Consider the following 12981-nt stretch of genomic DNA (forward strand, 5'->3'; position numbering starts at 1 on the left):
AGTGCCATCCTCTGTATAGCTGAAGTCATAGCACCCTAGTCATCACTACACGAATATTCTAGTCTTCACTAGTATAATCAATTATCTTCTACCGTCTAGGCCTGTGTTTTACATTTGAACTGGTTTCATGTGAGTCAGTGAGTATGTGAGTAATCTGAAGGTTGCCAGTTCGATTATTTTCCATGTGTGCCAACATTTACAACAAAACGTTCTTGAATATAAAATAAAAATGCATTTGATTGATTTTGAATGTGTTCAACTATATGAGATCTAATGAACAACTATTTTAAGTGTAAAAACTCAGAATCTTAGGTGTACACCTCTTTTCTTCGTAAACAGAAAAGGACCAAAATAACCACCTGTCTGAATTTCTAGTGGAACTGTGGCTTAAGCACATGAGCTATTCTCCTCAATCTCACGGTCCCAAAAAAGATTTGAGGCCTGTTTTCTCTCAGAGGCCTTCTGGCCCGCGTTTATCCAGTGCTGGAAGCAGGTGGTGTCGGTGTCAGGGCGCACAGCTGTGACGTTGACAAGGCGCCCGGAGGTGGGCCAGGCCTGCCACACTCTATCAGAAGATGGCTTGCGCTGACTGACAGATACCCCTTGTGACTCCACAGCCCTATAAGGACACAAGCGGTTTACGGCTACAAACCACTCACACACCCGACCCCGCCCTGGGGTTTATTCTAGAACCTTCTGAATGGGAGCTTCCAGAAAGGCACCCCTTGAGTATATAAAGACCAGGACAGACCTGGGGGTCTGAAGACAGTGAGAATAAATTGACCTGAAAGGTTAGAGGACTACAGGACACACAGGACGAGCAGTGATACACTGAGATTTTTACTACTCAGCTATACTACTCAACTCAGCTATTCATTCTACTAACAGATTCAGGAAGACGCAAAGCTCAGAAGTTCATTAAAAAAAATTCAAGGTAAGACATTCTACTCATCTGATGACATAATTATTATATAATTTGATGATGGTAATTTGATGTTACAATCGAGGGGATGCAAGGGAGCATACTTGCAAACACATGGGAAAGTACAGGGATGCATTACCATCATACAGAATAGCACTGCCATGATAAAAGCTCAGTGGGTAGAAGGCAACAAATGATTTCTGGATGCTGTAGATGTCTTTGTGAAAGGACGGGAGCACATGGCCAAAAGTATGACCCTGAAGGAAAGACACATGCTGCATACCTGTTACACGAAGTCTCACAGGCAATGGTATTTGAAATGAACAGAAATAGTGAATTGTGGATAATTTTGATGACGGTAATGTCTATAAAGAAACATTTGCTTGAGTGGTTAACGACTAACTTTCAATGCAGAAGTTTAAAGCCTTAGAGCTTGCAAAGGCTGTCAGGGGGCCTATATAACTTCAGGACAATTGACCGAAAACGTTTAAATAAAGATGCAGCCAAGCACTTGGAAATATATTCCACTGCTAAAAGATCAAATTAAACCGTATTTGAGACAAAAGTTGACATTTCTAGTGCTCCATTTCAGAGAACCGGAGTCACATGGTGCTATTGCAGCTGTTGCCATGTGGGTGTGAAAGACCGTCTTTTGAAACGGCAAGGGTTTGATTGACAGATGGGGCTTTTGCAATGTGATCCTGAGCTGCAGCTGCCTCTGCGTCTCTTCATTAGTCTCCTAGCTTTCGAGATGACGACTTGCTTCATGAACAAAATGAATGTCAAAACCTGGGTTTCTCCAAAGCAACAACAAAAATGTGCAAAATAACAAGACATTAAATACAAACTATAATTTGATTCGATGCAGGTCACGCTAGATTAATTATTATTATTTCCCATTTTACTGACACTCACTTCTAATAGTCGATAACAGGGGTCCAAACTGGGTTGTTTTTGGTTTTCTATCTCCTATACATTATTTGAAATGTATTCTTAACATATACAGACAGAGGCAGGGATTTGACTGAATATTCCTGCATAAAAAATGAAACCTCTGCCATTTTCTTCACAGATGCCAGAGAAAGCCGGCCCCGCAATGGAGGAGGAGGTGGAGACCTTCGCCTTCCAGGCTGAGATTGCTCAGCTGATGTCTCTGATCATCAACACCTTCTACTCCAACAAAGAGATCTTCCTCAGAGAGCTCATCTCCAACTCCTCTGATGTAAGTAAATAAAATATACATCTGAAGTTAACCCGTCTATATTTGACAACATAACCGTCATATAAAGAAATTGTTCTCAACGTCCCTGTCTGGTTTGATAAATCCTAAATACAAAACAAACTACTTGATAAAAGGTTGTGCACACTCAGTATTCTATACATGATTTACACTGGTTATTATGAACCCCATCACTGAACATTCCTGAACCCCATCTCTGAACCCCTAATGTGATCTCCTTTTATTATTATGGCAGGCTTTGGACAAAATCAGATATGAGAGCCTGACAGACCCCAGCAAACTTGAGTCCTGCAAGGACCTGAAGATTGAGATCACACCTGACTTGCGTACTCGCACCCTGACCTTGGTCGACACTGGCATCGGCATGACCAAGGCTGACCTGATCAACAACCTGGGCACCATTGCCAAGTCTGGTACCAAGGCCTTCATGGAGGCTCTGCAGGCTGGAGCTGACATCTCCATGATTGGCCAGTTCGGTGTGGGTTTCTACTCTGCTTATCTGGTAGCTGAGAGGGTGACTGTCATCACCAAGCACAATGATGACGAGCAGTACATCTGGGAGTCAGCAGCTGGCGGCTCCTTCACAGTTAAAGTTGACACTGGTAAGCTACTCAATCACAACAATTCAAACACAGATTGTACCTATTAAAATGCTTGTTCAACATAATTTAATTCCACATCCAATGAAAAATGATGTGGTTTGTTTTTTACACATCCAACAGGCGAGCCTATTGGCCGGGGAACCAGAGTGATCCTGCACTTAAAGGAGGACCAATCTGAATATTGTGAGGAGAAGCGCGTTAAGGAAGTTGTGAAGAAGCACTCACAGTTCATTGGCTACCCAATCACACTCTATGTAAGTTCAATTTGAATCCTTACTATTTTATTATACCTCTTGGATCAACATAATAGTAACAAAATCCTCCATTAAGATACCCTAAAACCAGTTTAAAATACAAATATCTGTATTTGAAGGTGGAGAAGTCTAGAGAGAAGGAGGTTGACCTTGAGGATGGAGAGAAGGAGGAGGAGGCTGAGAAGGATGCTGCCACCGCCGAGGACAAAGACAAGCCTAAGATTGAGGACGTAGGCTCTGATGAAGACGAGGACACCAAGGACGGGAAGAACAAGAGGAAGAAGAAGGTCAAGGAGAAGTACATTGATGCCCAGGAGCTGAACAAGACCAAGCCAATCTGGACCCGTAACCCAGACGACATCACCAACGATGAGTACGGAGAGTTCTACAAGAGCCTCACCAACGACTGGGAGGACCACCTGGCAGTCAAGGTACATATTTGAATGTTTGACAAAACACACCAAATTAAATTTTTTCCCCCCAGAAAGGATTGTCATACAATCCTTATGAGACAGAATGGATAAATGCTTATCTCATGAATTCATGGTTTTTGCAGCATTTTTCGGTTGAGGGACAGCTGGAATTCCGTGCCCTGCTCTTTGTGCCCAGAAGGGCTTCCTTTGACCTCTTTGAGAACAAGAAGAGAAGGAACAACATCAAGCTGTACGTGCGCAGGGTGTTCATCATGGACAACTGTGATGAGCTGATGCCAGAGTACCTCAGTGAGTGCTATACCCGCAATAGTAATTTCACCATCAGTGTCTCTACCATAATACTTAGGTCCTTGGTTGAGAGTTGACCAATTGCTTTTGTGATCCTTGTCAGACTTCATCAAGGGTGTGGTGGACTCCGAGGATCTCCCCCTGAACATTTCCAGAGAGATGCTGCAGCAGAGCAAGATCCTGAAGGTGATCCGCAAGAACCTGGTCAAGAAGTGCCTGGAGCTCTTCACAGAGCTGTCAGAAGACAAGGAAAACTACAAGAAGTGTTATGAACAATTCTCAAAAAATATCAAGGTAAGCCCATCTGAAAATGGATACTCGCGACTTTACGAGCCATCTTTTTGAGACTACTTTACCTGTCTAAGTGTTTAATAACAGATTCAAAACTTGTTCCTTTTTTTCTCTATCTAGTTGGGTATCCATGAGGACTCTCAGAACAGGAAGAAGTTGTCAGAGCTGCTGCGCTACTACACTTCCTCCTCTGGAGATGAGATGCTGTCCCTCCAGGACTATGTTGCACGCATGAAGGACACACAGAAACATATCTATTACATCACTGGTGAGTTATTTAAATCCACGTTTCCTTCTTTTGGAACACGTTCAATTGAACATACATTTTTGCAAAAAGAAAACCTCAAACAACGTGTGACTCATCGTGCACTCTCTCTTTTAGGCGAGACTAAAGAGCAAGTGGCCAACTCTGCCTTTGTGGAGCGCCTTCGCAAAGCTGGTCTGGAAGTCATCTACATGATTGAGCCTATTGATGAGTACTGCGTCCAACAGCTGAAGGAGTATGATGGCAAGAACCTGGTTTCAGTGACCAAGGAGGGTCTGGAGCTGCCTGAGGATGAGGACGAGAAGAAGAAGCAGGAAGAGCTGAAGACCAAGTTTGAGAACCTCTGCAAGATCATGAAGGACATTCTTGACAAGAAGATTGAGAAGGTATGCTTGCAGTTTCAACTTTGCTCAAACACAGCAGCAACGTTATAAACACAAATACGCAAAGAATATGTCAACTAATATATTGTTTTCAATAATAACAGGTCACAGTCTCCAACCGCCTAGTCTCCTCTCCTTGCTGCATCGTGACCAGCACCTATGGCTGGACGGCCAACATGGAGAGGATCATGAAGTCCCAGGCTCTCAGAGACAACTCCACCATGGGCTACATGACAGCCAAAAAGCACCTTGAGATTAACCCCAATCATCCCATTGTGGAGACCCTTAGAGAGAAGGCAGAGGCGGACAAAAATGACAAAGCAGTGAAGGATCTTGTCATCCTGTTGTTCGAGACAGCTCTGTTGTCATCAGGCTTCACTCTGGAGGACCCCCAGACCCATGCAAACCGTATTTACCGGATGATTAAGCTTGGCCTTGGTGAGTTCAGTTGACTGTTCTGATGACATAAAGATACAAGGATTTGATAATTATTTTGGGGGGTCTAATACACACTAGATAGGAGGGCTGTTCTTTACTCATGTTGTCCTTATCTTCTCTGCATTTCAGGCATTGATGATGATGATTCAGCAGTTGATGATATCCTTCAGCCCAGTGAGGATGATATGCCTGTCTTGGAAGGTGATGATGACACATCAAGAATGGAGGAAGTTGACTAATAATTATGGAAGTACATATCTTCCTTTTGCCCTTTTAATCTGTTAATTTATATCAATTTTTATCATTTTAAGTTAACTTCACTGTGAGGTCCATCACTTGATTGTAATATATCAGCTATTCATTATCAATTCATCAACTATAATTACACATTTTCTGTCTGTTCAATTGCACTTGAAGTGTCAACAACACTTCAATAAGAATTCAACGGGAGTTTTACCAATTTTCATTTTTGTAAGAGTGAAATATTTTGTATTAAAAAAATAAGGCTTTGTATTAAAACATATATATTCAAATATATAACCAGTTGAATCGTATCATTTGTATAACTCATTATGCAACTATGTCGACAAAAAAACTGCAGCAAATGCATCTACATGAAATCCACGTTCTTGTCTTCAGTACTGAATCTGAACGACTCCTCTATGCCCGCCTTCCACAACAGAATTGAATGAACGATGGGCGTGGACTGAGTAACTATACTGTATGATTGACATTGCTTTGCCCCACTCACACAGCACACACACGAGCTATAGCCTGGAATATTCCAGACTGTTCTCGAAGCTGAAGATTTCTCGAACACTCCGGGACGGTATAAAACCCATCCTGCTCTCCCTTCCCCATCGTTAGGCAAGACAGCGTTGTTGTCAACTGAGGACCAACCTCACACGAAGACTGTAGGCATTTTTCACACCTAATAGAAAGGTAAGACATACACTAGTCACACTAAAGAAAACTACTTATATACATCATTTAGAAAAGTAGGGTTTAAGGTAGCTAGCTAGCTAAAACTACACGTACTGTACCCAACATACCAAACGATTCTGTGGAGAATTAGGAAAATATGAAAATGACATGGTTGTGTTTTAAAACGTTAAATCATTGTTTTTCATAATTTAACTGCTGTAGTCGGTGCCTGAGAAGTATTTTGTCTAACGTTATCCAATGTAGGCTATGTATTGTACTTCACACATTTATTGTACCGTACCTTGCTGCCGTACAATATTGCATTTAACTAACTACAGTAATCAAATCTATTCCTAGCTATATGTGGTTTAAAAACCTGCTGCCACGTGCTTAGATCCTCTCAAAGACGGATTAATTTGTAATGTTAGTTAATTTAACGTTAATGTACAGTTAATTTAAGTTGACTTTGCGCATTTTATTGGGGTGATTTTCCGTTCGTACACTAACTGTCGTGACACACTGATATTTAGGTTCCCCAGGTTTCCCTTAATCATGAAAGCAGAGTTTCGGTTTGAGATGAATTAATCGTGTTATCTAGTAGTTTCTAGAAACATCATGTCGTTTGCTGCGCGAACCGACAGGTGGAGTATTCTCTTTAGGCTGTGGCATCTCAAGCCATGTGCTACTCGGCTTCAAGTGCATAAAGAATTATAATTCCATCAGCCTGATCACCCCTTTACAGGCATCTACTACCACACAGTATGTCTTGAATGTGCTTAGTGAGATTCAAAATTGAAATAATTTGATCAAACTCTAGAACGATCCGATTTTAGAGGAACATGCCGAGAAGACATACGACTTTTAGTCTATGTCTTGTCAAACCATACACTTAATCTTGATCGTGTAATAGCCTTTATTTGATCATGATAGGGACAAGTAGATCTCTTTTTGTTTGTTCTCTAAGGATGGATTACCCTAATGCATCAGTAAGCAGAACAGAGAGATCAGTCTGTCACACCACCTGTCTCTCCTAAGCCATTAGTCTCTCAGGAAGTTTTTAGAGGTTCAGGAGCAATTGATTATTGCGAGCACCTTAGCCAAAGATCCATCTTTATTCGCATAACTAGATTACATAACTGTCCATACAGTGTAACCCTTTTTTTTTTTTTTTTTGCTGTGCCAATTACGTCACAGCTAGTGACTCACCTTCTGTGCCCTGAGAAAAACCTTGGCAGCACAATATATGTATGTTGTCTGGGAAGTGCCATGAAAACACTGTGAAGAGGACACACATTCTCGCTGTGTACCCTTTGAAGTGTGTTTGCTCCTTCCAAGCCTGTTTGCTCATCCGTGTGCCGTCATCAGATGCCCGAGGCACACGACCAGCCCATGGAGGAGGAGGTGGAGACCTTCGCCTTCCAGGCTGAGATTGCTCAGCTGATGTCTCTGATCATCAACACCTTCTACTCCAACAAAGAGATCTTCCTCAGAGAGCTCATCTCCAACTCCTCTGATGTAAGTTTTTCTTTTTTTTTTTTTTACTTCTGAAGCAGGAAAAGCCCCCACGTTAAATACAGTATCTGTTTGATATTGCGATTACGTTTTATCGTTCATTAGGCTAATCTATTATTATTGATTTTATGTATTTGTCGATGACGTTGAATGAATACACTTCTGGGACTAAAAGTTGACTTGTCAAACCCTTTTCCTACTTTTAAAGTTGTTTTCTCTCTTGAACAGAGATCTTATTGGGATTTTTATTTGTTTGAATTGTTTATCACTTGTAGTATTGTTTTTATTGATTTTATGTAAAGCACCTTGAGCTACAATTCTTGTATGAAATGTGCTATATAAATAAAGTCTTACTTAGTTCATTGATTTTTTTTTAAATTTTTTATAGGCTTTGGACAAAATCAGATATGAGAGTCTGACTGACCCCAGTAAGATGGATTCGGGCAAAGACCTAAAAATCGAGATCATTCCCAACCCCCAAGAGCGCACCCTGACCCTGATCGACACAGGCATCGGCATGACCAAGGCTGACCTGATCAACAACCTGGGCACCATTGCCAAGTCTGGTACCAAGGCCTTCATGGAGGCTCTGCAGGCTGGAGCTGACATCTCCATGATTGGCCAGTTCGGTGTGGGTTTCTACTCTGCTTATCTGGTAGCTGAGAGGGTGACCGTCATCACCAAGCACAATGATGACGAGCAGTACATCTGGGAATCGTCTGCTGGTGGCTCCTTCACAGTTAAAGTTGATAACAGTAAGCACAGCTAATGCAGACAAATAAAGTTTTTTTTTCTTTATTCAGTAAACTTCCTTTTCATTCATTGGCTATGTCTGACTTGACTTCAGTTCTGTGACACTGGGTCTGTGTTGGAGTAGTATGCATGTCAGTAAAAAAAAAGAAGACAATTCTAACTGTGATGTCATCCTGTAGATGAGCCTATTGGGCGTGGCACCAAGGTGATCCTGCACCTGAAGGATGACCAGACCGAGTACCACGAGGAAAAAAGGGTCAAAGAGATTGTGAAGAAGCATTCACAGTTCATTGGCTACCCCATCACACTTTTTGTAAGTATTCCCAGCGAAAATATATTTCTTAGATTGTTAAAATAATGTATGTGCCTTGGTCCATACCAAATAAAGGCCATTTAAGGGCTTGAAATTAACTTTTATTTGGTAGCACTGGTGCTGCCAACTTGAAAAAGTTAAGAGTACCAGCAAAAATGTACGAGCACCCACCGTAGGTTTTTAAAGTCTTTTCAGCTCTTTAAAGGTTGAGTGAGAGTTGGCTCCGTGTGACATGAAGACAGAGCTCACAACAGGGACATACTGTGCAGTAGGCTAATTAGCCTGCGTTTAATAAAAAAATAAAACAGGTCGCACCCAAACGATTATTTGCACTCACACAAATGCTCCCAAGTATATTTTGAGGTTGCACAGGTTAAATATCAAGAGCATTTGCTACCAAAATGGTCGCAATTTCAAGCCCTGCATTTTATATGAATGTTTCTATGTACGATACAGTATATATCTAGTTTCAGTGATGTATAAATAATGTATATTTCTTTGTCAGGTGGAAAAGGAGCGAGACAAGGAGGTGAGTGACGATGAGGCGGAGGAGGAGGAGGAGGAGAAGAAGGAGAAGGAGGAAGACGAGGACGACAAGGACGAGGACAAGCCTGAGATCGAGGATGTGGGTTCAGATGATGAGCACGATCATGATCATGACCATGACAAATGCTCAGACAAGAAGAAGAAGAAGAAGAAGATCAAGGAGAAGTACATCGACCATGAAGAGCTGAACAAGACCAAGCCCCTGTGGACCCGTAACCCAGATGACATCACCAACGAGGAGTACGGAGAGTTCTACAAGAGCCTCACCAACGACTGGGAGGAACACCTGGCAGTCAAGGTGAGGCATGCCAATTCCATCATGGAACGCAAAGAACTTCAGTAGCTGATAACTAATTTGTAGTCCTCATATCTCTCTAAATCCCAACCTCACAAAACAAATACAGGATATAGTGTATGGTATTAGACCAGGAAATGGCAGTTGTCCTTTTGCATCCAAGTTGCAACACTGTTTATTCTGAACCATAAGTAAGGTTCATTGACAAATCAGTTGAGTCGTTGACCTCCTGTTGGTTTCCCCCTGCAGCATTTCTCAGTGGAGGGCCAATTGGAGTTCCGGGCCTTGCTCTTTGTGCCTCGCCGCGCGCCCTTTGACCTCTTTGAGAACAAGAAGAAGAAGAACAACATCAAGTTGTACGTGCGAAGGGTGTTCATCATGGACAACTGTGATGAGCTCATCCCAGAGTACCTCAGTAAGACCAGACATTGTAGATATTCATTTTATGTGTCAGATTGTTCTTGTAAACAGATTATAATGAGAATTTATTATCTCTGCAAATCTTTTTAGCTTTATTGTCTGCTCGTCATCGCTGTAATTGGCATAGATTTTCTTTGGCACGAAGCTAAATGTAAAGCAGTAACCGTTTGTGTTTCTTGATCAGACTTCGTCAGGGGTGTGGTGGACTCCGAGGATCTCCCCCTGAACATCTCCAGAGAGATGCTGCAGCAGAGCAAGATCCTGAAGGTGATCCGCAAGAACCTGGTCAAGAAGTGCCTGGAGCTTTTCACAGAGCTGTCAGAAGACAGGGAAAACTACACAAAGTATTACGAGCAGTTCTCTAAGAACATCAAGGTTGGTTTATCACACTTACTAACTTCCCTGTTCCTAACACCAGTGCTCTCACACTTTGACATGACCTTGCAGGTTAAACTGAGAAGGACCTCAAACACTGTTGCCTAAAGGGTAGATGCTGTCACCATTGACTGTTTCACCACCTTTCTTCTTTACATGTCTGGTCTTGTGGAGCGTTATTTACTGCCCCACTAACCAGTAGTAGTTCTCCACCTGTCTGATCCACCCGCCATCTTGTCCTCTTAAACCTGAGCTAAGCATCTTACGGCCATTCCCAGATCCTCTTACCTCCATCTTATACCACCTTTATGGATAGCAGGGAATAGTTGGCATCCCATAATGAATTGATGTGTAATTTCTGCACTGCATTTGCAGTTCCTGTCCCAAACGAAAATCATGTAAAATGTGCATAATATCTAAGTTTACTGTATTGGCTTTAGAATGATTGTGTTTAATAATCCAAATTCTCTGGTCTTTTTTTGTTAAAGCTGGGTATCCATGAGGACTCTCAGAACAGGAAGAAGTTGTCAGACATGCTGCGCTACTACACTTCCTCCTCTGGAGATGAGATGGTGTCTCTCAAGGACTATGTCACACGCATGAAGGACACCCAGAAACATATCTACTACATCACTGGTGAGAACACACACTTCAACCAATGAAAAGCCATTATCAAATCATCCTTCCTGTTTTCATACTTCCGCCCATCCATCACATCAAAGTGAAAGATATTTGTGTACGTAAAAATCTAAATTATACCAACCTTTCTTTTAATTCTTCACCTGTGTTCTTAAGGTGAGACCAAAGACCAGGTGGCCAACTCTGCGTTTGTGGAGCGCCTTCGCAAAGCTGGTCTGGAAGTCATCTACATGATTGAGCCTATTGATGAGTACTGCGTCCAACAGCTGAAGGAGTATGATGGCAAGAACCTGGTTTCAGTGACCAAGGAGGGTCTGGAGCTGCCTGAGGATGAGGATCAGAAGAAGAAGCAGGAAGAGCTGAAGACCAAGTTTGAGAACCTCTGCAAGATCATGAAGGACATCCTGGAGAAGAAAGTGGAGAAGGTGAGATGAAATGTCCCTGATTTCACTCAGTGCTACAGTATTGACTGTAGCCAACACATTAGCACAAAATCAATCTCTGGCTCTGAAACTGAGACTCGTCCAGTCCAATGGAGGGGAGTGATCGATATACTACTCTAATGCGGCCTGCCAAGCTATTTCTTACAGTTTTATCGTGATCAAAACCTGTTCCACTTAACACTCTTAACTCCTTAATTTTTCAGTACTTGACTACAGTTTTCAGTTGTGTACAGTACAGTGTTGTGTGTACTTTGATCTTGAGTGTCAATGTTTATATTGTTTTGTTACTGCTTCACAACATTGCCCCTTTGAGGACAAATGGAAGTTCTCCCTTCCTCTTCTTTACTGCTACTCTAACCTTAAACACCTTCCCTGCAAAGGTCACAGTCTCCAACCGCCTGGTGTCCTCTCCTTGCTGCATCGTGACCAGCACCTACGGCTGGACAGCCAACATGGAGAGGATCATGAAAGCCCAGGCCCTCAGGGACAATTCCACCATGGGCTACATGGCTGCCAAGAAGCATCTGGAGATCAACCCAGACCACGCCATCGTGGAGACCCTCAGGCAGAAGGCCGAGGCAGACAAGAACGACAAGTCAGTCAAGGATCTGGTCATCCTGCTGTTTGAGACGGCTCTGCTGTCCTCTGGATTCACCCTGGACGACCCCCAGACCCACTCCAACCGCATCTACAGGATGATCAAGCTTGGTCTGGGTGAGTTGGGGGCCTTTGACAGTCCTATCTATAATCATCCCCATAAGCCTCACCTACATTGCATCACTCTAAGTAGTTCTTACTGTTGAACTGCTTAGTTAGTGTAGTTGTAGTTAGTGTTAGGGGCTTCAATGATTGGATGAGAGGGACAGGCAGATAGTTTCAAGGGTCTTGATTCAACTGACCGTCTCTTCTACCCCCCCAGGTATTGATGAGGATGACCTGACCACAGACGAGCCTTCCTCTGCCCCACTTGAGGACATGCCCCCTCTGGAAGGAGAAGATGACACATCCAGGATGGAGGAGGTTGATTAGACCAGATGCCGTTATATCATACCAGAAACCATTCGGCAGTGGTGTTGTGTATGCCTGGATTTGATGTTTTGTTCATGTGGAATGTTTCCCTGCTTTCAACTCAACCAGGATCTCCTTTGCCCTCCACGTTGACCACAAACAGCTCAGATTCATTCCTTGAAAAATTGTGTTTTGTTTTCTTTAAGAAATAAGAGCCATTTGACACCTATTTTTTTTTTTTTTTTGTATCAAGTTTTTTTATTTATACACATACCGGCATTCCTTTTGTGTCATTTTATTGTAAATAGATATCAAAATTGATACTGTATCCTGAAACGGTGGAACCCAAAATAAACGTATACAATGTTCTATTTGTCTTGTCTTCATTTGCGAATACTGATTAAAAGAAATCGCCGACATGAAAATTACGGTAGATGGCGCTTGCCTCCGTATATTGACGTCGATCAATGGGGGAAGGGGAGATGAGCACGCTTTCCCGAATTTTCATTAGCTCGTCATATCGTTCTGGAATAATGGTTTAATAAAAGTTGTCATGTAGCCTACCAAATAGGTAAAGATAAGAATGATAATGGCTGATGGAAATGCCTACGTGTCTGATCTTGTTGTTTGGTACTT

General features: G+C 42.4%; 2 protein-coding genes across 2 annotated transcripts; both read left to right on the top strand.

Annotated features, from left to right (window-relative positions):
• The first annotated feature begins 781 nt into the window (after window positions 1-781).
• On the top strand, window positions 782-5657 carry hsp90aa1.1 (heat shock protein 90, alpha (cytosolic), class A member 1, tandem duplicate 1). Its single transcript, XM_067241047.1, has 11 exons — window positions 782-934; window positions 1995-2144; window positions 2398-2764; window positions 2885-3018; window positions 3138-3449; window positions 3575-3740; window positions 3844-4034; window positions 4152-4299; window positions 4414-4682; window positions 4784-5117; window positions 5247-5657. Exons 2-11 carry the CDS (start codon window positions 1995-1997, stop codon window positions 5354-5356), a joined length of 2181 nt encoding a protein of 726 aa, XP_067097148.1. The 5' UTR covers window positions 782-934; the 3' UTR covers window positions 5357-5657.
• A 257-nt stretch (window positions 5658-5914) lies between these two features.
• On the top strand, window positions 5915-12712 carry hsp90aa1.2 (heat shock protein 90, alpha (cytosolic), class A member 1, tandem duplicate 2). The gene is made up of 11 exons (XM_067241048.1): window positions 5915-6059; window positions 7407-7556; window positions 7942-8308; window positions 8486-8619; window positions 9125-9463; window positions 9710-9875; window positions 10065-10255; window positions 10744-10891; window positions 11051-11319; window positions 11718-12051; window positions 12257-12712. Exons 2-11 carry the CDS (start codon window positions 7407-7409, stop codon window positions 12364-12366), a joined length of 2208 nt encoding a protein of 735 aa, XP_067097149.1. The 5' UTR covers window positions 5915-6059; the 3' UTR covers window positions 12367-12712.
• Window positions 12713-12981: the final 269 nt, after the last annotated feature.

This window comes from Osmerus mordax, chromosome 8 (genome assembly GCF_038355195.1).
Source record: "Osmerus mordax isolate fOsmMor3 chromosome 8, fOsmMor3.pri, whole genome shotgun sequence".
NCBI classification, from domain to species: domain Eukaryota; kingdom Metazoa; phylum Chordata; class Actinopteri; order Osmeriformes; family Osmeridae; genus Osmerus; species Osmerus mordax.